General features: G+C 44.4%; 1 protein-coding gene across 2 annotated transcripts; it reads right to left on the reverse strand.

The window, feature by feature from the left end:
* Positions 1-1,866: 1,866 nt before the first annotated feature.
* On the reverse strand, positions 1,867-23,568 carry si:ch211-282j22.3 (ER degradation-enhancing alpha-mannosidase-like protein 3). 2 transcript variants are annotated; one of them, XM_054744248.2, is made up of 20 exons: positions 23,332-23,568; positions 23,193-23,238; positions 22,318-22,418; positions 20,323-20,362; positions 20,079-20,191; positions 19,821-19,974; positions 19,610-19,744; positions 15,133-15,238; positions 14,955-15,052; positions 14,701-14,826; positions 14,531-14,614; positions 14,304-14,387; positions 14,100-14,224; positions 13,691-13,856; positions 8,366-8,523; positions 8,158-8,275; positions 3,054-3,227; positions 2,780-2,945; positions 2,516-2,707; positions 1,867-2,367 (listed from the first exon to the last, which is right to left on the reverse strand). In XM_054744248.2, the coding sequence occupies exons 1-20, from the start codon at positions 23,424-23,426 to the stop codon at positions 2,141-2,143; spliced, it is 2,508 nt and encodes an 835-aa protein (XP_054600223.2). In that variant the 5' UTR covers positions 23,427-23,568; the 3' UTR covers positions 1,867-2,140. The 2 variants fall into 2 exon arrangements, with proteins under 2 accessions (XP_054600223.2, XP_054600224.1); XM_054744249.2 differs by having other exon boundaries at positions 2,032-2,367; positions 2,521-2,707.
* Positions 23,569-23,847: the final 279 nt, after the last annotated feature.

The following is a 23,847-nucleotide window of genomic DNA, read 5'->3' on the forward strand; positions in this document are numbered from 1 at the left end:
AAGTGGAGACGCCCTTTTCAGATCAGAGATGTCGGGGGGTCGGAGACCCCAAGTACCGAAGTCCGTAGATTAACTTGCAGTATGACCAGGTCAGTCCAGAGTCATCTCCAGGTAACGACAGTTGGAACTAGTTTGCGTCTCAGGAATAACTCCTAAGGAGTTGAACAAATCAGCTTGTTCTGCAGGAACTTTTCTGTTCTATCAGCTTCGCAGGTGCAAAATGGTTTTGATGACGCGTCAAAAGCTTTGGTGGGTTAAAGAGGTTTTTGCTTCAGGTGGCCGGCCTGAAGCTTCTCTAGAACTGAAGAATCACCAGCGTGATCTGGTTTTAATGTTCTCATGTTATGATTGTGTAGCCAACCAGAGGTTGACAAGTTTGAGGATATTACCAAGAATCTCAGAAACACGCCTTCTTTGATTCGGAGGCTCTGATCTGGGGCAACGGCTAATTATGAGTCATGGATTTAACTTTACCTTACTTTGTTCTTGTGTGAGTGCAAATGTTATGTACTTGTCAAGTAAACATGCTGAAACATATATCATTGAGCAAAGACTAATGAACATTTCATTATTTTATAATTATTATAAGTAGCAATAAACAAACGTTTATTTAATGATTATCTAGCTTGTAAATTTTAGAAGTTAATATTTAATTTTAAAAATCTTCTTTCTTCTGTGAGGCAAGATAAGATAATTAGATAAAAGGGTGCTCTGTGAGGGACCTTGGAAGGAGAGAATGTTATTGTTATGATTTCATTATCTCTGTCAGAGCTGCAGGCTCTGAGCTCCAGCTGGTGTGAGGAAGGCAGGCTGATTTAAAGGGAACACGTGCAGGCTCGTGTCTCCTTTTTGACCAGATGTTGAATGGTCAAACAGTACCTAAACTGACCATTGCTGGACATTACAACCTAAAATCAAATAGCAGCTTCTGAAACAGTCCATCATGCAGAGAAAAAACATGTTGACACAAACATTTTTCAGACTGATGAATTAGCATTTCATGTATTAAAACAGAAAAACAGCAACAAAAAAAAAAAAACGGCAATACCTTGAAAATAGTTTACAATGCCGTAAGTACTATTTAAGACAATTAACACATTTACAATGCATCCTGGATGTTCAGTTTCACATTTAGAGCAATGTTTCTGCAAAACTCCAGAAATTCTAAAGCCTACAAAATTTTAACATTCATTCATTAAACTGTTTATATTTTGTGCAAGGTGAGTTTAACCTGTGCATCCTGCTCCCGAAGAAATATAACAATAAATAACAGATAAAATTAGTTAGAAGACCAAAAAATCACTAAGTATAGATTTATTCAAATTAATCACTAGAAGTACAAAGCAGCAACAAACTGCCATTTGTTTGTTCAGAACTCGAGTTATCTGGGTGCAACAACCAAAAATCTTTTCTTAATTTACGTAGTCCAATTCTAAGTACCCTGTAATTTTAATTATATTGTAAATAAAACGAAAAACCATTAAATGCATCTGAATATAAAATTATTTTAAACATGTTATGGTTTCAATACAGGATTAGGTTTGTTCCATAACAATGACCATTTGAATTGCATTTAGTATTCTAGTTTTTAATGAAACCCCCCCCCCCCAACACACACACACACACACACACACACACACACACACACACACACACACACACACACACACACACACACACACACACACACACACACACACACACACACACACACACACACACACACACACACACACACACACACACACACACACAGCATTAATTTCCCTGAATTTGCTGAATGGTACAAAGTTACCTTTCTGGAGAGTCTCTGTTCATCTAACATGACTGAGACATTATGGCAGCTAGCGCCACCTACAGGCGAGGTAATTTAATGAATACTTAAACAGCACTCATCACAGTAAAAAGGTGCGATATAGTTATAAAAAAAAACAACAAAGTCATTGCATAATTTCCGTTGGCTAGTCTTAGCTTCTCTCTAAGGCGAGATTAATTCTGTTCCATCATCACCACGAACCTGTTGCTACGGTAACAGCAGCTTTTCCTTTCTGTATGAGGGCTTGAGGTGCAGGTGGATCTGGGCCACGTGCAACTCCCTACCAGTGTTTGGACACACGCCTGCATCACTAACCGGCACCGGTCATGTTTCTGGTCCAGCGTTCGAGTTCAGGCTTTGTGAAGAGTCTGCTGAGCACGGTTGGGTTCTGCCATCCTGCTGCTCTGACCCAATGAGCTCTTCTTTACTAAACACCTCTTCATTCTCCAAAACAAACTGTAATGTGGGACCTCCGGCTGAGATTTCCTCCATCTCCCCCTCCTGTGTCAGGAGGAGTTTTATGTTCATGCTGATGGGTTCCTCCATTTTGTCTGGACAATGAAAACGAATAAATACAGTAATAAACACACAGAAAACCCAACGACGAACACAACACAAGCAGGCCAGCTAAGATCTGATTATTTGTGTCTCATAATCATCATCTGACATTGACCCCAGATGCGACCTGTTAATCCTCACCGTACCCCAGCTGCCTCTCCTTCGGCAGCAGCAGCACATCCACGTTGTGATGCTCCTCCAGCGCGGCTGTGAGCACAGCCCCCTCACGGCTGAACAGAAAAACTAAAGGCAGCGTGATGTCTTCGGTGGAGTCGCCGTCCCCAACCATTTGGAAGAGGGGCGTTTCATCGCTGTTACTTCCCTCGCGATGATCTGTGCAACACGGAGATATTTAGACATACTCAACTTTGTTCTTGCCTAAGCCCAGATCATCACAATTCTCACCAATGAAGATGACTCCTATGGCTCCGGTCTGCTGCAGCCATCGAGCTTTTGCAGCAAACATGCAGTCACCTCGCAGCACCAGAGCGATGCGGCCTTTAAGCTCTGCTGCGTTATCCACCGGCCCACACGCAGTGTAGGGCGACACTTTCACTATGCTGCCCTTCACCTGTGGCAGAGAAACTTGTTTGCGTGTGTTTTGATGTTTGAGATTAGACAGAATGTTGAATTAGAACCTGCTGCAGCAAACAAAACCTCAGCATAATTATCGTCTCACCCCGTGCTCCTGCTTAGTGAGGTCCATTCCAAACTTGGCCGGTCCCGCGGTGAGAACGGTCCTGCCCAGGAACGGAGGAGATATGAGCTGAACAACATGTGGTACCACCGCCTCCTCTTCTGGTGTGGCTCCTACTTCTGCAACAATCCTGACCCGGTACACTCCCTTCTGCTCCTGTACAGGTAAGCATTAAAACATTAAGTAAAAAGACCTTCAGCTTCTACTTAATCTAAATCCTTTTGATTCCTGTAACATTCCATTGAAAGGACATTTGTTTAGTAAATGTTGATTTCACTGAGTTTAAACATGAACTCACTAAACCTGCTAGCTAAATATCATTAACGACTCAGGCTAGCAGTCTAAAGCTGAAACTGATTTTTGATTTTGTTTGAGAGAAGCTTCTAATTTTTTATATTACCTGAACTGAAACAGTTTCAGAAAGATAGTTTTGCCATATTGGAGTTTTTTATATTATATTACACACTTGTTTATTAGAAATGTGAGCATCTGAACCAGTTTTTGACAGCTGATAGGGAAAATGTGCATGTTTTATCAGCTTTTGTTTAAGTAATGTTGACTTTAAATAACAGGCTGCACAGTGCTGCAGTGGTTAGCACTGTTGCTTTGCAACAAGAAGGTCCTGGGTTCAAATTCCAGCCTGGGTTCTTTTTGCATATGAATCTGTATGTGCTCCTCGTTCATGTGTGGGTTCTCTCTGGGTACTCTGGCTTCCTCCCACGGTCCAAAAACGTGACTGTCAGGTTGATCGGTCTCTCTAAAGTGTGTGTGTGTGTGTGTGTGTGTGTGTGTGTGTGTGTGTGTGTGGTGTGTGGTGTGTGGTGTGTGTGTGTGTGTGTGTGTGTGTGTGTGTGTGTGTGTGTGTGTGTGTGTGTTGCCCTGTGATGGACTGGCAGCCCGTCCAAGGAGTACCCCGCCTGTGTGCCAGTAGACTGATGGAGATAGGCACCGGCTCCAAGTGGGTACAGAAAATGGATGGATGACTTTAAACCCAACAAACAGGTGATTTTTTTATGCTGTGTTATACTTAAAAGGTTTAAGAATTTATTTTTTTTTTTACAAGTGAACAATACTAGCCTACTGCTCGTGTGTATCTACTAGGGATGTCCCAATACAACACCGATATAGCAGCCTTCAGTATTGACTGATACCGATATCAATCCTTTATGATATCAGCACAAATCATACATATTTTTACCTATTTCGTAGTGTGGAATGTCTAAAAGGCTTGATTAAGTGATTTTACTCAAACAGAAAACAAAAGCCAGCAACAGTAAGTATAAAAACTGACCAATGTTTCATTAACCTTTGGTTGCATAAATGTGAACAGTTAGGGACATAAGGAAAAATAAACAATATTGTTCACTGACCAACTGCCACAAGTTACGTGTCTTCAGTTTCAATTTCACACACTGAGAAAATCCTCGTGCTATGTTATGATCCTGCTTCAAATCCAGGATGAGGTTGGACGTATTAATATTCCCCGGTTCTGTTCCACCACGGGAAACTTGTGCATGACAAGTGCTCCAATGAGCCAAAATTTTATGAAAAATACAGCCACATGGCCAATACTGTTTCTTGCTACTTTGCTAGCACACACTGTTCTGATCACGTGGAGTTTGCATGTTGGATCTGGGAGCTGATGGATAGAATTGCTAGAATGGAATTTAAAGCGGAACGTACTGCTAATATCGGAAATTTGTGATGCAGTCCCATATAATCCCATAGTGTTTTTAGGCCAGTATCAATATCGGAACGGGACATCCCTAGTATATACTGTACATATACTTTTTTTTTCTTTCTAATTATCCTCTAAGGTGTTTGTGCTGCTGTAACAAGTGAATTTCCCCACTGTGGGATGATTAAAGTCTATTTTATTCTACTCTATTTTATTCTAAAACTACTCCTCTATAAAGCATATGAAACATTGTTGGGTCTCACAACGGCCCAGGAGCCCTGAAAAATGGCGAAACACATCTCCATAATAAAGGCCTACAATGGAAAGACTGGTTTGCCCGGCCCACTCAGGATGTAAATACTAAATGAGCTGATTGGCCTGTTTAATCCGATGGCTCAATGATGCTGCCTGAAGCTGGTAACTGTGTACAGCCATGTACAGCATCCGGATAACTCCGTAGGCAAGCTGTGGATCCATCTGGCATTCATTCATTCTGGATATTTCCTCTACATCCGGAAATGTTGCATGTGTGCTCCAACATTTTTCTTTGTTGTTTTCCTCTAGTTAATCAAGGACATTGGATTAGCATTGTTCTGTGGTTAGCATTACCAAAACACCTCAAACTACCATGCTTCTTTTTCCTGCTTGTTTAAATGAGATTGATGTGAGAATCCAACCATGTTTGCCTTCATAACTAATAATTCTGTGCTGTGTGACCCAAGTGATGTGTTCGTCATCATTGTCGTTGTCTTCCTCCGCTTATCTGGGTCCGGGTCGCGGGGGCAGCATCCCAACTAGGGAGCTCCAGACCGTCCTCTCCCCGGCACACCACGGCTGTGCCTAGAAATTCTGTCCATAAAGGTTATGAACAGAACCGGTGACAAAGGGCAGCCCTGGCGGAGTCCAACCCTCACCGGGAACAGGTCTGACTTACTACCGGCTATGCAGACCAAACTCACGCTCCTCTGGTAATGGGACTGAATGGCCCTTAACAGAAAGCCACCCACCCCATACTCCTGGAGCGTCCCCCACAGGATGCCCCTGGGGACACGGTCATACACCTTCTTCAAATCCACAAAACACATGTGGATTGGTTGGGCAAACTCCCATGCCCATTCCATCACCCTTGCAAGGGTAAAGAGCTGGTCCACAGTTCCACGGCCAGGACGAAAACCACATTGTTACTCCTCAATCTGAGATTCAACTATCGATCGGACCCTCCTCTCAAGTACCTTGGAGTAGACCTTTCCAGGGAGGCTGAGGAGTGTGATCCCCCTATAGTTGGAACACACCCTCATGTCACCCTTCTTAAAGATGGGGACCACCACCCCGGTCTGCCGCTCCACAGGAACTGCCCCCGATGACCACGCAATGTTGCAGAGACGTGTCAACCAAGACAGCCCTACAACATCCATAGCCTTGAGATACCCAGGACGAACCTCATCCGCCCCCGGGGCTCCGCCACAGTGTAGTTGTTTGACTACCTCAGCAACTTCTGCCCCCGAGATTTGACAGTCCATCCCCAGGTCTCCCGGCTCTGGTTCCTCCTCAGAATGCGCATAGGTGGGATTGAAGAGCTCCTCAAAGTATTCCTTCCACCGTCCGACTATAGCCCCAGTTGACGTCAGCAGCTCCCCATCCCCACTGTAAACAGTGTGAGCGAGTTGCTGCCTTCCTCTCCTGAGGCACCGGACAGTTTGCCAGAACCTCTTTGGAGCCGATCGATAGTCTTTCTCCATGGCCACACCAAACTCCTCCCAAGCCCGAGATTTTGCCTCTGCAACTGCCAATGCTGCACCCCGCTTGGCTATCCGGTACCTGTCTGCTGCCTCCGGAGACCCACAGACCAGCCACGCCCTGTAGGCCTCCTTCTTCAGCCTGACGGCTCCCCGAACCTCTGGTGTCCACCAGTGGGTAGGGGGTTGCCACCACGACTGGCACAGGCCACCTTGCAACCACAGCTAGCAACAGCCACCTCAACAATCACAGAGTGGAACAAGGCCCACTCGGAGTCAATGTCCCCCACTGCTCTCGGGACGCGGTCAAAGCTCTGCCGGAGGTGGGCGTTGAAGACCGTCTTAACAGGTTCTTCTGCCAGGCATTCCCAGCAGACCCTCACTATGCGTTTGGGTCTGCCAGGTCTACGCGGCATCTTCCGCTGCCATCTGATCCAACTCACCACCAGGTGGTGATCAGTTGACAGCACCGCTCCTCTCTTCACTCGGGTGTCCAAAACATACGGCCGCAGGTCGGATGATAAGACTACAAAGTCTATCATCGACCTGCGACCTAGGCTGCCCTGGTACCAAGTGTACCGATGGGCATCCTTATGTTCGAACATGGTGTTCGTTATGGCCAAACTGTAGCTTGCACACAAGTCCAATAACGAAACACCACTTGAGTTCAGATCAGGTGGGCCGTTCCTCCCAATCACACCCCTCCAGGTCAAGCTGTCATTGCCCATGTGAGCATTGAAGTCCCCCAGCAGGACAATGGAGTCCCCTGATGGAGCACTATCTAGCACTCGTCCCAGGGACTCCAAAAAGGGTGGGTACTCTGAACTGATATTTGGCCCATAAGCACAAACAACAGTCAGGACCCGTTCCCCGACCCGAAGGCGCAGGGAAGCTACCCTCTCGTCCCCCGGGGTAAACCCCAACACACAGGCAGAGAGTCTTGGGGCTAACAAAAAGCCAACCCCAGCCCTCCGCCTCTCACCCGGAGCAACTCCAGCAAAGGAGAGTGTCCAACCCCTCTCAAGGACTTGGGTTCCAAGTCGAGGTGAGTCCGACTATATCTAGCCGGTACCGCTCAACCTCTGCCACAAGCTCCTGCTCCTTCCCCGCCAGCGAGGTGACGTCCCATGTCCCAAAAACCAGTTTTCTTGTCCGGGGATCGGACCACCAAGGCTCCCGCCTTGGTCTGGCAGGCCCCATGGGCGAAAGCCCGGCCACCAGGCACTCGCTCACGGGCCCCAACCCCAGGCCTGGCTCCAGGGTGGGACCCCGGTAACCCTCCGGGCCGGGTACTCTGACTCTTTGTTTTTACATCCATGAAAGATCCTGTGAACCATTCTTTGTCTCACCCTTCACCTAAGACCAATTTGTCATGGGAGACCCTACCAGGGGCACAAAGTGCCCCAGACAACATAGCTCCTAAGATCATTAGGGCACTCAAACTCCTCCACCACGATAAGGTGACGGTTCAAGGAAGAGTCAAGTGATGTGTTCACGTCATCAAATTAGCATATCATGCTAAATATTTTTCCCAGTCAGGAAAGGGTTAATGGTATTTTTGTAAATGAAATTTTATGACCCAAAAATACATTCAATAGGAAAAAACCCAACATTATTTGGTTAGTTTGTCTTAAGAAAAGAGTTTTTACAAAAACGTAAAATATTAACATACCTTTTGGGTTGTGGGGTCTCCTAAAGTCATCTCTTTCAGAGAAGTGAGTGAGATGCCCATGCTCTTCAGAAACTCCATGGGTTCAATGCCATTATCGTGGAGCGGTAGCTCGATTTCCCTGAAAATGATTGAAAAAAAAACTTCGCATTTACAAATGAAATATATAAAATCTCAGCTGTAAACACAACATTTAACAAACTAGTCATACCTGACAGGTAGAGAGTGCAAGGCTCGTCCCACACCAGTGAGGTACTTGTAGCCATCCCTGATGGTTTTGGCAAATGAGGGGTTGTTGGGGAACAACGTCTCCATACTGGGGCAAGAGTGTGTGAACAGATCTTCATCATGAGAAACAGAAGTGTCCTCCTAAAGCACAAAAACACACAGAGAAGCTCGTGTAGCACCACCTGTCAGTCTGCATAGTAAAAAGGTCAGTCAGCATTTCAGTTGTTCTCTGAATAAACAAAAGTGAGCTCTGTTTAAGAAAAGAAATAAAATGATCTTTCATATAGTGCAGCGGTTCCCAAACTTATTTAGCCGCGCACCCCCTTCTATGTCCCAACCATGTCGACACACCCCCCAGCCCCACATCAGGGCATGTCATTATATATATATATATATCAAGCTAAACAGTCACTCGACAGACAGGGTTAAAAATATATGATCGACCTTTTTCCCCATAACTTTCATTTTTTAAATAGTAATTAATAAGCATTCAATACCATTACAATTTCCTTTGATTTAATTTTAAATAAATATTTAGAGTGCCCAGGTAGCACATCAACAATGCAATTTAACGTTTTTCTTAAAGTAGGAACGTTTAACCTGTGCGGCCAGAGCGCTCTCCTTCCTTCTGCTCTGCGTAAACCTGAGCTGATCACCTACTTGTGCGTAATCAAATGTCTATAGGGGAAAAGATGGAAAAGCTATAGCCATGAGGTTCACTTTTGCCTCTGATAGACTTATTGCTGTTTTATGGTGTGGCTGAATCTGCGATCCGCTGCCACGCGGACTGGAAAAACAACTGCTGCAGTAACATGAGTTGTGGTCAGGTTCATGAGAAGTCACTGCTGAAGCGGACTCGAATTTCATACTTCATCCCAAAATAGAAGCTAATATCTTAATTTGACCTTGAATGAAAAATGTTGTTATCAGAGGCGGTTTTACCATTAGGCATAGGTAGGCGGCCGCCTGGGGCCCCCTTGTGTTGGGGGGCCCCCTAGCCCTGACCACCGGCACCCCTCTGTTAATGCCACAATATTCTTATTACCAACCTGTCGCTGCAGACGGGATTGGACATGTGCACTTCTCATTACCATAATTCCTGAACCGTTCAAGATATCATTAAAATTCCAAAAGTGCTGAAAAGATAAAAAAAATGGGGCTTTTCGTGCATATACAATGCATTACGGTAGCCACCGGGATTCCCTGTCTTGAGTGCAACAAATCACAACACAGATTCAGAGACATGCTGAGTTTGTCATCCGAAATGCTCCGTTTTATAACTTTTGAATGGCTGATCAGATTCAAATAATTCTAACGGTTCCTAAAAGTACATAAAAGCAGCTTTCCAACGATCTATAGCAAGAAGCAATCAGAGTTATGGAAAATATCGCTACGAGGGGAAATCCTGCTATACAGCCCGATTGAAACGGAGCGAAGCGCCATGGTGAAAGCGGATGACGTAACGGGGAAGCTAATTAGCATAGAAAGCCAGCATGAAATTATGAAAATGCCTCAAAGAAAATCTACACAATCCATTAGATGTCCCAGAAGGCTTATATCTGAAGACAGTGACCACGAAGGAGGACAGATCTCCAGTGAACCAGGGTATGAACGTTTATTTTTTATTTTTTTATTTGAACAACCCTCAACTATTTGCTAATTGTAAGATTCAGCTTCATTCCAGCATTACTTATCTTTTTACAATAAATAATTATTTTTGCTAAAACTAAAGTATTTGGTATAGCAGTGCACGGTGTGCAAGAGAAGCACCCCATGGAAGTGTGAGGTGCGCTCTGCCTGCAGCTGAAGAGAAACTGCTTCAAGGTCTACCACATCAAATAAAAACATCTGAAAGTTTACAAAAATAAATGGTCTTAAAAACTGCTAAAAAGATCCAAAGGTTCAAACTTTTTTTAAGAATAGATGCATTACAGATCAAAGTTAAAATTGGTCATTCCAAATTGTTTGCCCAGTAATTTAGAAGTTCCTGTTCAGTAATAAATGTAAAAAATTCAAATTCGTTTTTTACTTTTTTCACTTTTAAGCTGATTTTTTTAAGGCTTTAATAGAAATAAATTATAAATACAAACCATACACTAAAAGCTGAGGCTGTTCTGAAAAAAGGAGAGTTACACACACTTTGTACATTTTATTACAATTTTACAGCCATAAGATTAAAATAATACCAGGCGGCCCTGTTATAATTATGGTCATAAGAGGGTTATTAAGACGGCGATGCACAAACAGGAAGTGATTGGTAGTCATTCCACTCCAATCCAGTTGGTGGCGGTAATGTGCCAAATGGTTGTTTGCCAAGTGCCATAAGACCACAAATAATAAGAAGAAGAGAGGCGGGAGCGTTCGTAACAAACTCAAAGCGATAGTCAAACCATTAAGCATGAAACTGAGTTATCCTAGTGGCTCCAATAAGAGAAAGAAGCAGCTTGCTTCATAAAAGCTTTTCTCTTCACTTCTGAAAGTGACTTTGTTTTTCTATGTAAACATCAAAAGGAAGCAGGAAGGAAAGACAATGGAAAATGTTTCAAGGGAGGAAAACATAGACCAAAATGGAAAATTGAAAAAAATAATAACTAAGGCTAAAGCACAGGAGCACTGACAGGAAGAAGAAAGCAGAGCAAATATTGAAAGTGCTCAAAGGGAGAGAAATACAGAAAAAAGAGGACTAATAAAAAGGGAAAATAAATAATGTCAGGAGAGGGGGGAGTTTCGCAAATCCAGTTAAAGGTAAGATTGTCGAAAATTTAGTGTAAGGGGCCCCATGTCTGTGTTCGCCTTGGGCCCCCAAATTCCTAAATCTGCCCCTGGTTGTTATAAAACCTCTTAAAAGTTTTTATCACGGAGGAGGCAGTGCTCATTTCTACCTTCAGCCTGACGGCGTGGCGCGTGTGCTTATTGAATCTGTGTGTGTGTGTGTGTGTGTGTGTGTGTGTGTGTGTGTGTGTGTGTGTGTGTGTGTGTGTGTGTGTGTGTGTGTGTGTGTGTGTGTGTGTGTGTGTGTGTGTGTGTGTGTGTGTGTGTCACAGCTCCGTGAGCCGCTCCAGTCATTGCGTCTCGTTATTGGCGCTATTTAAACCAATGTTGTAAAATGACTTCTGCCCAGCCCAGATGTGCTCACATGTGCACCCGTGAGCCGTGGTTCCGCTGGAACGCGTCTGACCTCTGACAGACGCACTCTGAACTTCAGATCTTCAGCGCGCTGTTAATAGCCTGAATGGGAATCATTTCTTGATTTATTTTGTTACATCCACAATGTTCTGTGTGTGAGGTTTACAAGTTCAGAACACCTGCATGAGACAGGGTGTTAATTACAATCTGCCAGAATGACTCACCTTCAGATTCCTCCAACACCGTTAAAAATGATCAAATACGGAACATATCGGCGTGCGCAGGCCAGAGCGCTGAAGCTCGGCGCATTGTTATTATGAAGCTAGGGCACTTGCGGAGGACACACACACACGCACGCAAAATATACTTGTTTCCAATTACATTTATTGGGCCCACTTACTTTTTCTTAGGCCCATCCACAAATGAGTTTCTGGCTACGCTAATGGTGACATATGACAGACTTCTCTGAGCTCCGCAGCCATTACACTTTTTAGCTTGCGCGCCCCCTTGCGGCAGCTTACCCCAAAATTCCACTATCTCCTCTCCGCTCCGCCCCCGCTTTCCGCTGCTGCTCGCTTCCGAACTCAAATCATACTGTACCCGCTCTACAACGGCTCCGCTCCGGTGCGGAGACCTGAGGTGCACAAACAGGCATGCGTGGGATTTTCGAGATCTTGCGATACAGTCTGAGCAATAAACGCGGAAGTTAGATCCAAACACCCGTTGTGTGGGAGAAGCATCAAAATGAACTGTTTAATCTGCCCATCATTTGTGTTGAGAGATCAGCAGTGTTTGGATCAACAAAGTGTGACTACTTTGATAGTGGAAACTGTATTTATGGCTTATTTTTGTGCATTTAAAGTTCAGCCGCCATTGACAGTTGTTAAAAGTTGTTAAACCTGTGCATATGAAACAAAAAACGCTTTTTGTTTATCGATTTATTGTGAAATAACGGAAGTTGTGCTTGCTCCTTTTCCTGTTGGGCGGTTGTGATTTCTGTCCATTGACTGCAGAGGTACTCCGGCATCCGGCAAAAATAGAATCGATCCTATTTTTGCCGGATGGCGGAACGGCGGGCGGCGCACTGCGCCGCACGGCCGCGGTAGTGGAACAGCTCTGATTGACTACAACGGGACCGTTCTTGCTGCGGAGTTCGTGCCGGAGCAGAGGTAGTGGAATTTTGGGGTAAGGGAATCCCTGATAGTGTGATAAAAATCACAAGGTGCTTCACAAGAACTAAGAATTCAAAATACAAAAAGTCTTCAAAAATGGTTAAAAATAAGGTTAAAATTAGAAGAAAAAAACCATAATAAAAGTAAAGATTTGTGATTAAAAGATGCAAGGAAAGGGAGAGAGAACATGAACAGGAAAGAGGGAAATCAGTGGATCTTGAGAAAGGCAGAATTGGTAGAAATAGCAGAACAAGGAGAGGGTGATCAAGGTCACACCAAAGCCAGCTTGAACAGGTGAGTTTTCAGCTGCTTTTTGAAGGAGACCACTGAGTCCACTGATCTCAGGCTCAGGGGGAGAGAGTTCCAGAGTCTGGGGGCCACAGCAGCAAATGATCTGTCACCTTTGGTCTTTAGCCTGGTGCTGCACAACCAGTAGGCTTTGATCACTGGACCTCAGGGACCTGCTGGGGGTGTAGGGACTAAGAAGATCACCAATGTAAGATGGTGCTTGTCCATGTAAGGCCCTAAAGACCAGAACCAGGATCTTGAAATGAACCCTGAAGTTGACTGGCAGCCAGTGAAGCTGGAGGAGAAGCGGGGTGATGTGGGTGTGTTTGGAGGACTTGGTCAGAAGCCGAGCACAGGCATTCTGAACCACCTGTAGACGGTTCAGGGAGGTTCTGCTCAGACACGTGAAAAGAGAGTTACAGTAGTCTAAGCGTGAGGAGATGAAGGTGTGGAGAACTGTCTCAAGTTCAGAGCGAGACAGAATGGGACTCAGCTTAGCAATGTTCCTGAGATGGAAGAAGGAAAAGCGAACAAGAGAACTGACATGAGAATTCAGTTTGAAAGCTGGGTCAAAAGTCACACCAAGATTCCTGACAGAGGGTTTGGTGTGAGAAGCAAGCTGACATGTTATACCCCAAACCTTCATCCTTTCATGACATATCCCCAACCTGCACTGAAGCACAGGGGAGAATAAATAAGTTTGTTATAGAGGGAGTTTTTACCGTAGCGTTGGCTTGAGAAGGTGCCTGAGTGATGGAGAGAGTGACGGGCAGAAGGTGGGCCTCTGTGGTGAAGATGTAGTCATCAATATTAATGGGCAGCTGGCTCTTCTCCGAAAACATCAAGTACAGATACTTAAACATCTCAGCCAGAAAGAACGAGTCCATCCTACACACACACACACACACACACACACACACACACACAGAGAGAGAGAGAGAGACAGAGACAGAGACAGAGACAGAGACAGAGAGAGAGAGAGAGAGAGAGAGAGAGAGAGAGAGAGAGAGAGAGAGAGAGAGAGAGAGAGAGAGAGAGAGAGAGAGAGAGAGAGAGAGAGAGAGAGAGAGAATGTGTGAATGCAAGATCAACAGGTAGGACTTACAGCCTAGAGGGTGGGGTCTTAGCTACCTGTCTTCGTGTGTCCCAGTGCGGACATCTTGCACAGCAGCGAACCCACAAGGCACCCTGGCATAGGTGTTGAGCTTTTCCACGATGGACTGTCCCACTCTGAGGTAGTACGGGTCACCGGTGGCCTGCACAAGTCAAAGCAGGTTTGTTAAACAGCAACGTTTCTAAAAACATTTACAAAGATTTTGACTGTTTTTTTTCCACCTTGTAGAGGTAGTAGGTGCTTTCTGCAAACTCTGGTCTCAGGAGATGCTGACCCCAATGAACTCTGAACTCTGTGGTGAAAGCCTGAATGGAAAAAAAGCAAAAGCATTGTTTTTCTGACTTGGTTTAAAAAACAAATGTCAGATTTGTCACTAATCCTCACCCTTTCACACATTTAATCTCTGCTTATAAAAACAAATAAAGCAGAAGAGGAGCAGATTATTTACCTCTGGAAGGAACTTGTGCTGCTTGGTGACTTGGTAAAGCATCTCGTGGGTTTCAATAGCTGGTTTCAGATCACCTCTCAAAACCTGAATATTTTAGTTAATAAAAACTTTTTAAAGACGTGCAAAACGTTCTCCTGGTCTTCATCCAATTGAAGTGAAGTTCATCTAACCTGTAATCCAGGGAAGAACGCGAGCAGAGAGTCCATCCAGCTACGAACACCCACAGTGGGGTTGTGCATGTGTACGTTGAGCAGCAGGGGAGGCTGACTGATGTACTTCATTATGGCGCTGTAGTGCTGCAGTACACATGAAAAGTGCATCATGATTACTGGGACTTTTCAGCTCCAACAGCAGCTAACATTATAAAAAGGTGTGTGTTAATGATGCAGCAGCAAGAAAAATAAAACACGACCGACAGACTCACGGTGTTGAACCTCTGCAGAAAAACATGATCTCCTAGAAGAATGTAGGCCTTCATCAGATATTCGTAGTACGAGTCGATTCCTGCACCAACCCCGCTCTCTGCAAACAAAAACGTACTCTGACTGAGGCTCTATTATTTGAATTAAATAACCTTGTTTTCCTGTTTGGAGGTGTCTTACCTCTCCGGACCCATTCTCCGTTGTGAATATTGATGACAGTCCCCACCAGGTCACTTCCTTTTTGTCGTCTCTCCCAGAGGACGTCCAGAGCCTTCCTGGCATGTTCCTAACATTAATAAGTATTAAGGTAAAAATAATTTATTATTATTATTATTATTACTATTATTATTATTATTATTATTATTATTATTAATGATGAATAAAATATTAATTAAAATGTATATATAAAATTGTAGCGTGACGAATGTCCTGTTTTTGACCTAAAGGTCTGCTCGAGCTGAGACATAAAGTCTCTGACAGGCTAATCTACACGAGATAGTGGCCAAGGTCTTTCATGCACTCTGCTCATCTGAACTGCTTCACCTTTGTTACCAAGACGAAGACGAAGAACTATTTTGATAAATACATAATCAACAACTTTGTCATTACCAATAATAATGTGAGCCCAATGTTCAATCAATCTGTGAAATGACATTGTTATTATTTGATATTATAATCCTGTGATCAGTAGTATTTTACAAGTTATTACAATCTTGGACATTTGCACTAGACACTGTAATGATGTGCATTGTTGTTTGGCTTGGTTGGTTCCGCAGTGTGTTGTGTTGCTGCACGGGCGTTTTTAGAGTACGCACCGTTATAGGATGCCGGCAGAGACTGTATGTTGGTGAAGTCTTGTTAATAAACCTTACTACCCCGTTGGGTAGGAAATAGATATTCTGGACTTTGTCGTGAATGAGACCAGAATATAACAGACACTGATGACACGCAATGCTAAAGTCACACAACACATTTCCTTTTGTCTGATCCAATCAGAACCTTCGTTTCTGGGGCTAGGCATGGTTTTCTGTGGTGTTTGTATAAACCCCCTTTTGCATGTCAAATTCTGATTCGCCAGTAAACCAAAATATGACAATTATAAAAATGCCTCCTTTTCTTTAGTTCAAAGCGTTCTAGAGAAGTCTTGGACAGGTCATCCGGACTTCCTCTTCAGCCATAAAGAACCTCGACAAGCTGGATAAAATCTGTTGCAAGTTACACCTGACCGCAATGGCTCCTTCAGAATAAAAGCTGAACCTCACGACCCCTTCAGGGTCTCGGAGACGCCAGTGATAACCTGTCGTGACCTGGAAGCATTCCAAGACTAGTTTGGTCAGCACTGCTGCTTTTCTACCAGCTTCGGTAAGAAGGAGGGTCCTTGAGGACCTCGGCATTCTGGATCTAACAGAGGCTTCCCCTGGGTACGTAGACCGACAGATGGCGTTTCATGTGTGTTATAAATCTCCTACTAACGTTTAGAGCGAAACATTCACTTCCACTCAGAACTAACTGCTTCTCCGGATCCGCTGGTTCTGAATAACATTTCACACACACACCATCATCATTCATCACGTCTCACTCCACCTTAGTTCCATAAGTTCACAGAGTGTTTAAGTTAGTCTGATCTAAATTGTGTAGAAATAAATTTCTTAACTATTTTACACCTGGCTCCCTCTCTTTCCTTGGAGTTAATACAAAGTGTCAGGTAATCCCTGCAATAAAAAGTTCCGATCTTTTGGTTAAAATATTCAAAGATCCATCAGATTTGATATTTCATATTTCTATGGAATCTCACTTTTTATGGTTCATAAGTAAGATGTAAACGACCCATTCTTTACTAAATACATTAAAAATATTAATAAATTAAGAAAAAATAAATGAACAAACAAAAAATAAATTTAAAAATATTTTAAATATTTAAATTAAAATGGTTAAATATAAATATAATAATAAAGTTAAAAAAAAAATCCATCCATTCTCTTCCGCTTATCCAAGGTCGGGTCGTGAGGGCAGCAGTCTAAGCAGACTTCCCTCTCTCCAGTCACTTGGGCCAGCTCCTCCAGGGAAATCCTAAGGCGTTTCCTGACCAGCTGAGAGATACAGTCCCTCCAGCATGTTTTGGGTCACCCTTTAGGTCCTTGGGACAATCCATGATGAGCACAGAAGTCTAATAACAAAACACCGCTCTGATTCAGATCGGGGGACCAATCATCCTAACCACACCTCTCCTGGTCTCACTTTCGTTGCCCACGTGAGCATTAAAGTCCCCCAGCAGAACGAGGGAGTACCCAGAAAGGAGCACTCTCCAGCACCTCTTCCAAGGACTCCAAAGATGGTGGGTAGTCTGAACTGTAGTTTGGTGCAAAAGCATAAACCACAGTCAGGACCCGTCCCCCCACACCTAGGCGGAGGGAGGCTACCCTCTCACTCACTGGGTTAAACCCCAGTGTGCAAGCACCAAGATGGGGCACAACAAGTATGCACACCCCTGCTCGGCGTCTCTCAGTGGGAGGAACTCCAGAGTGGTAGAAAGTCAGCTGAGGTGAACCCAACTATATCTAGCCGGAACCTCTCAACCTCACACACCAACTCGGGCTCCTCCCCATCAAAGAGGTGACATTTCAAGTGCCCAGAAACAGCCTCTGTAGCCTAAGGTCCATATCCTCGGCTACTTTCCATCTCACACTGCACCTGACCCCTTTGGCCACTCCTACAGGTGGTGAGCTCATGGGAAGGGGAACCCATGTCTCCTCTTCGGGCTGTGCCACCAGGCACTCGCCAGCTTGCCGCACCTCCAAGCCTGGCTGCAGAGGGGTGCTATAGGTGGCCCACGTCCAGGCGAGGGAACACCATTTCCATTGATATTAATTATCATAGGAGTCTTTGGATTGCACTTTGTCTGATCCCTCATATACACTCAACAAAAATATAAACGCAACACCTTTGTTTCTGCTCCGATTTTTCATGAGATGGACTTAAAGATCTAAAATTCATTCCAGATACACAATATTACCATTTCTCTCAAAAATTGTTCACAAATCAGTCTAAATGTGCGATAGTGAGCACCTGTGCTTTGCTGAGATAATCCATCCCACCTCACAGGTGTGCCACATCAAGATGCTGATCAGACATCATGAGTAGTGCAAAGGTGTACCTTATACTGCCCACAATAAAAGGCCACCCAGGAATGTGCAATTGTTTGCTTTATTGGGGGTCTGGGGACTCAGAACCAGTCAGTATCTGGTGTGACCACCATTTGCCTCATGCAGTGCACCACATCTTCTTCGCATAGAGTTTATCAGATTGTCAGTTGTGGCCTGTGTAATGTTGGTCCACTCCTTTTCAATGGCTGTGCAAAGTTGTTGGATATTAGTGGGAACTGGTACACGCTGTCGTATATGCCGGTCAAGCACATCCCAAACATGCTCATCGGGTGACATGTCTGGTAAGTATGCTGGCCATGCAAGAACTGGGACATTTTCAGCTTCCAAGAATTGCGTACAGATCCTTGCAACATGGGGCTGTGCATTATCTTGCTGAAACATGAGGTGATGTTCATGGATGTACGGCACAATGGGCTTCAAGATCTCATCACGGTATCTCTGTGCATTCAGAATATCATCAATAAAATGCACCTGTGCTCTTCGTCCATAACAGATGCCTGCCCATACCATAACCCCACCACTACCATGGGCCACTCGATCTACAACATTGACTTCAGCAAAGCGCTCACCTACACGACGCCACACACGCTGTCTGCCATCTGCCCTGAACAATGTAAACCGAGATTCATCCGTGAAGAGAACACCTCTCCAACGTGCCAGACGCCATCGAATGTGAGCATTTGCCCACTCAAGCCTGTTACGGCGACGAGCTGGAGTCAGGTCAAGACCCCGATGAGGACGACAAGCATGCAGTTGAGCTTCCCTGAGATGATTTCTGACAGTTTGTGCAGAAATTGTTTGGTTATGCAAACCAATTGTTTCAGCAGCTGTCTGAGCGGCTGGTCTCAGACGATCTTGGAGGTGAACCTGCTGGATGTGGAGGTCCTGGGCTGGTGTGGTTACACGTCGGCTGCGGTTGTGAGGCCGGTTGGATGTACTGCCATATTCTTTGAAATGCCTTTGGAGACAGCTTATGAACATTCAATGCATGAGTTGACATTCCTGCTGTCAGCATGCCAAATGCATGCTCCCTCAATGCTTGTGGCATTTGTGGCATTTTGCTGCGAGACAAAACTGCACATTCTAGGGTGGCCTTTTATTGTGGGCAGTATAAGGTACACCTGTGCACTACTCATGATGTCGGATCAGCATCTTGATGTGGCACACCTGTGAGGTGGGATGGATTATCTCAGCAAAGCAGAAGTGCTCACTATCACACATTTAGACTGATTTGTGAACAATGTTTCAGAGAAATGTTAATATTGTGTATCTGGAATGAATTTTTGATCTTTAAGTCCATCTCATGAATAATCGGAGCAGAAACAAAGGTGTTGCGTTTATATTTTTGTTGAGTGTATATTTTTATTATTATTAAAGAAAATTATAAAACCATATTTAGAATTTAAATCATAGTAAAAACATACTATATGACAACCTTCAATGACAGCTATAATTACAATCACATTGGGAAATACACATAAAAGCAGTTTTACCTCAAACACAGACTCTCCTGACAGTCTGCTGAGAGCAGCAAACTCCAGGATCATTGTGCCAGCACATGCCGTGCAGGTATCCGACTCCGTGCCCGTACGGGAAAGTGGGTTTACGATGCCATACCGCAGATTCACCTGGTGAACAAAACCACAGTTCAAGGTCATTTTAATAAAGATTACAAGCATTCAATAAGAAATGTGCCATGGCTACCTTTGGGAAGGGAAGGCCACTTGTGGTGTTGAAGGCAGGAAGTAATCGATGGCCTAGCTCTACAGCCATGTGTAGGAGCTCGTCATGGTACCACTGCATCTTCTCCCCACGCTGCTTCAGCAGATCAGCCATAACGTGTCCCCCCAGCAGCCCACTGGAGAGACCATTTCATCCAAATTCAACAATAGTGGGCTTTTATGAAGACAGAATAGAATTTAAAAAAAAGCACAAAAGGTTCCAGTCGGATAAGATGTATACCCTAAAACTCTGATGTTGGTCTCAAAAACCGACACCACCACATCGTTGTCGAACCGTACGTCCGACACAGCCTTCCTCACTGCCTCCTCAAACTCTTCAAGCTTATTTAACACCTGGGTGTTACACAACAAGAATAAACACATAAATTAGAGGATAGAGAAAATTTTAGTGAGACAGTATGCTAAAAAGAAAAGTAAAACAGACTCCCATTACGATACTGAAATGACACAAAGCCTGTACTCACCACCAGGGTATCGAGTGTATCGATCAGTGTGAGAGAAAACCTACAGAAAGAAAAAAGCAGGATTGTTTAAGACTTTTTACTCATTTCAATTATAACTAATCACTGATTGTTCAATGACAAGCCGTTTGAATTAGTAGCAAAGTTACAATATTCACCATCTGCGGTACGAAATCTGATTTATTTTAGTATTTGTTCACATTCTATTGATTTAAATGTTTTTTTTTTCTTTTAAAGTTAATTAGATTCTTGTGTCTCCAAAAAATAAAATAAAATAGTTCCAGAAATGTCCCCATGAAGTAATCACCGATTTCCATCCATCCATTTTCTTCCGCTCATCCGGAGTCGGGTCGTGGAGGCAGCAGCCTAAATCGAGAGGCCCAGACTTCCCTCTCCCCAGCCACTTGGGCCAGCTCCTTGGGGGGAATCCCAAGGCGTTCTCTGGCCAGCTGAGAGACATAGTCCCTCCAACATGTCCTGGTTCTCCCTTTAGGCCTCCTCCTGGTTGGACGTGCCCAGAAAAACCTCACCAGGGAGTCGTCCAGGAGGCATCCTAATCAGATGCCCGAGCCACCTCAACTGGCTCCTCTAAATGTGGAGGAGCAGCGGTTCAACTCCAAGCCCCTCCCGGATGACCGAGCTTCTCACCTTATCTCTAAGGGAGAGCCCAGCCACTCTGCGGAGAAAACTCGTTTATGCCGCTTGTATCCGAGATCTCGTTCTTTCGGTCACTACCCACAGCCCATGACCATAGGTGAGGGTAGGAACGTAGATCAACCGGTAAATCGAAAGCTTTGCCTTCTGATTCAGCTCTCTCTTCACCATGACAGACCGGTACAACGCCCGCATCACTGCAGATGCAGCACCAATCCACCTATCGATCTCACGCTCCAGTTTTCCCTCACTCGTGAACAAGACCCCGAGATACTTCAACTCCTCCACTTGGGGCAGGACCTCATCCCTGACCTATGGGCCATTCCCATCTGTACTGGGTCGGCCCGGGCCGGGTAGCGTAGGTTGTTTACATATCTGGGTGGCCTGGTATTTTTCCGGGCCAACCAAGGCTCATTCTCAGCCCTCTTCTCGAGGGGGTCTGCTTCAGGCCGACCAGGGCCAACACACCCACTGCTGACAGCAAATTCACACCTTCCATTAGAGCAAGCCTCTGATTGGTGGGTAGAATCAGCCCACATGGGCTTAAGACAAGGATGTGTGGAATCAACCGGGCCAGGCTGGGGCTGACTGGGGCCGACTGGGGCAACCCGGCCCGGGCCGACCCGGTACAGATGGGAATGGCCCACTAGAGAAGGCATTCTACCCTTTTCTGAATCAAGACCATGGTCTCGGATTTAGAGGAGCTGATTCTCATCCCAGCTGTTTCACTGATATATAGAATTAATATGCATTGATTCCTCTTGAAGGAAAAAGCAAGTTACAATGAGTTAGGAATAAAAACAAGAAGGAATGCTAAAGAGCCTTAGCTAGATACCATGAAAAAAAAATTAAGTACTTTTGGCTTGGATTCAAACTGGATATATTTATCTCCAGTGAACCTTTTTGCAGTTATCTTCACTTTTATAAGAAGAAGAAGAAAATATCTGGTTAGAGCTGCTGCCTTGCAGCAAGAAGGTCCTGGGTTCGCTTCCCAGCCTGGGATCTTTCTGCTTGGAGTTTGCATGTTCTCCCTGTGCATGTGTGGGTTCTCTCCGGGTACTCCTGCTTTCTCCCACAGTCCAAAAACATGACTGTTAGGTTGATTGGTCTGTCTAAATTGTCCTTAGGTGTGAGTGTGTGTGTGCATAATTGTTTGTCCTGTGTTGCCCTGCGATGGACTGGCACTTTGTCCAGGGTGTACCCCGCCTGATTGCCCATTGACCGCTGGAGATAGGCACCAGCCCCCCCACGACCCTACGTGGACGAGCGGGTTCAGATAATGGATGGATGGAAAAGAACTTTTCTATAGCACCTCTCAAGATAAAAATCATAAGGCGATCTTACTTCCCCAAGGAGTCGTCTATGTCCCCTCTGTTTGGCTCTTGTCCACGGACTCTCCCCTTGCAACTCAAAGGCATCAGCTCATCAGCAGGGTAGGCATGTTTCTGCAACAGTAAAGACTGCAATTAGGCCCATTAGGATTTATTACATTGTATTATTATTTGTCTCAGTGCAGGGAATTCTGACACGTATTGTTTCCACGTTTTCAATGTCTGTCTAAAGGAAAAAAATAAAGACGTCAACTGATTTTCTCAAGACACATTTCAATAACCAACCATAAGTATCGATCATTTGGATTTATTCATTATAATAAAAGAGGTTGGGCATTTTGGGAACTCTATAAAAATGTGAAATGTCATTAAGAAACAAAGAAATGTTCAATTCAAAGTTTTCTGAGTTTTTCTGGATCTGTTAGTCAATGAGGACACCATAAGCAGATCGTTTTGTCTGGATCGTTAATGTTTTGCAGCTTTGCTGTTCTTTATCTAAACCCTCACCAGCTGTCTTGAAAACATTTGTCTTTGCAACACAAGACACTGCTCACTTTACATTAACTTTTTATTGAAATGTATCCAGAATTTCACTTTTGCCACACATCTCAACATAATTTACTTTCTCTGAGCCGTCCAAGGTTTGATTTCCGTCTACAAAACAGCATCATGATGTATCATGCACACTCAGGCAATCACAACAGATAGAACAGCTGTCCCAAGCTCATGGGTGGACAACCATACAGAATGTTAAAATAAACACACAAATCCACTAATAATATATTTGTCTCCAGCCAGCCGATGACTCATCTTGCCTGTGAATTGATGCATCTAGAAAATAACAATCCAGCAGCAATTACGGCTCTAACTTCAGATTAAAATCCTTACCATGTAACTGCCATAAGCGTGGTCAAACATTTCAATAATTTGGTGCCTGTAAAATAAATGATGGAATAAAGCAGATTAATCAAGAGAGTTCTCCTACAGACACAGGTTCAACTTGATTCTACATCTAAGCACTTCTGACCTGATGCTGGTCTTCTCCTCCAGGGTCATGCTCTGGGTCTCCTGACTGTGCGTGCAACCAAGAAGACTGATTATCACAAGTGTCTCCAGCATCATCGTGGTGCAAGAAGAGTGGCCCAGTTTCCAGATGGCTTCAGGTCTCCTCGTGTGGTTTTAGCTTTAATGGTAACAAGTAAACTCCTGCTCTCCGCCCACGCAATGTCAAACAGTCCAGCTGTTCTCCCTTTCAGCCCAACTCATCCTCTTTTTTTTACAAAGGTAAATAGAACAGTTTGGGCTACCTCCTAATTTCCACATTTCTACGCTGGATTTTCTGTTGAGGATCCAGTCCTGCTAGGACCAAATCGGAACCACAGAGCCCCTCGGATGATGAGAATGCATGTAAACAAAGAAGGAAGCTAGCTTCAGCTCGTAGTGCTGGGAGGAACCCTGCCAGCTCGTCGTTGGCTACGCTAACAGCTGGCAAATATGCTAACTCGTAAAACAATATAAGTAGGCCTGAGCGACATTTTCAACT

Source organism: Nothobranchius furzeri, chromosome 6 (assembly GCF_043380555.1).
Source record: "Nothobranchius furzeri strain GRZ-AD chromosome 6, NfurGRZ-RIMD1, whole genome shotgun sequence".
Lineage (NCBI taxonomy): Eukaryota > Metazoa > Chordata > Actinopteri > Cyprinodontiformes > Nothobranchiidae > Nothobranchius > Nothobranchius furzeri.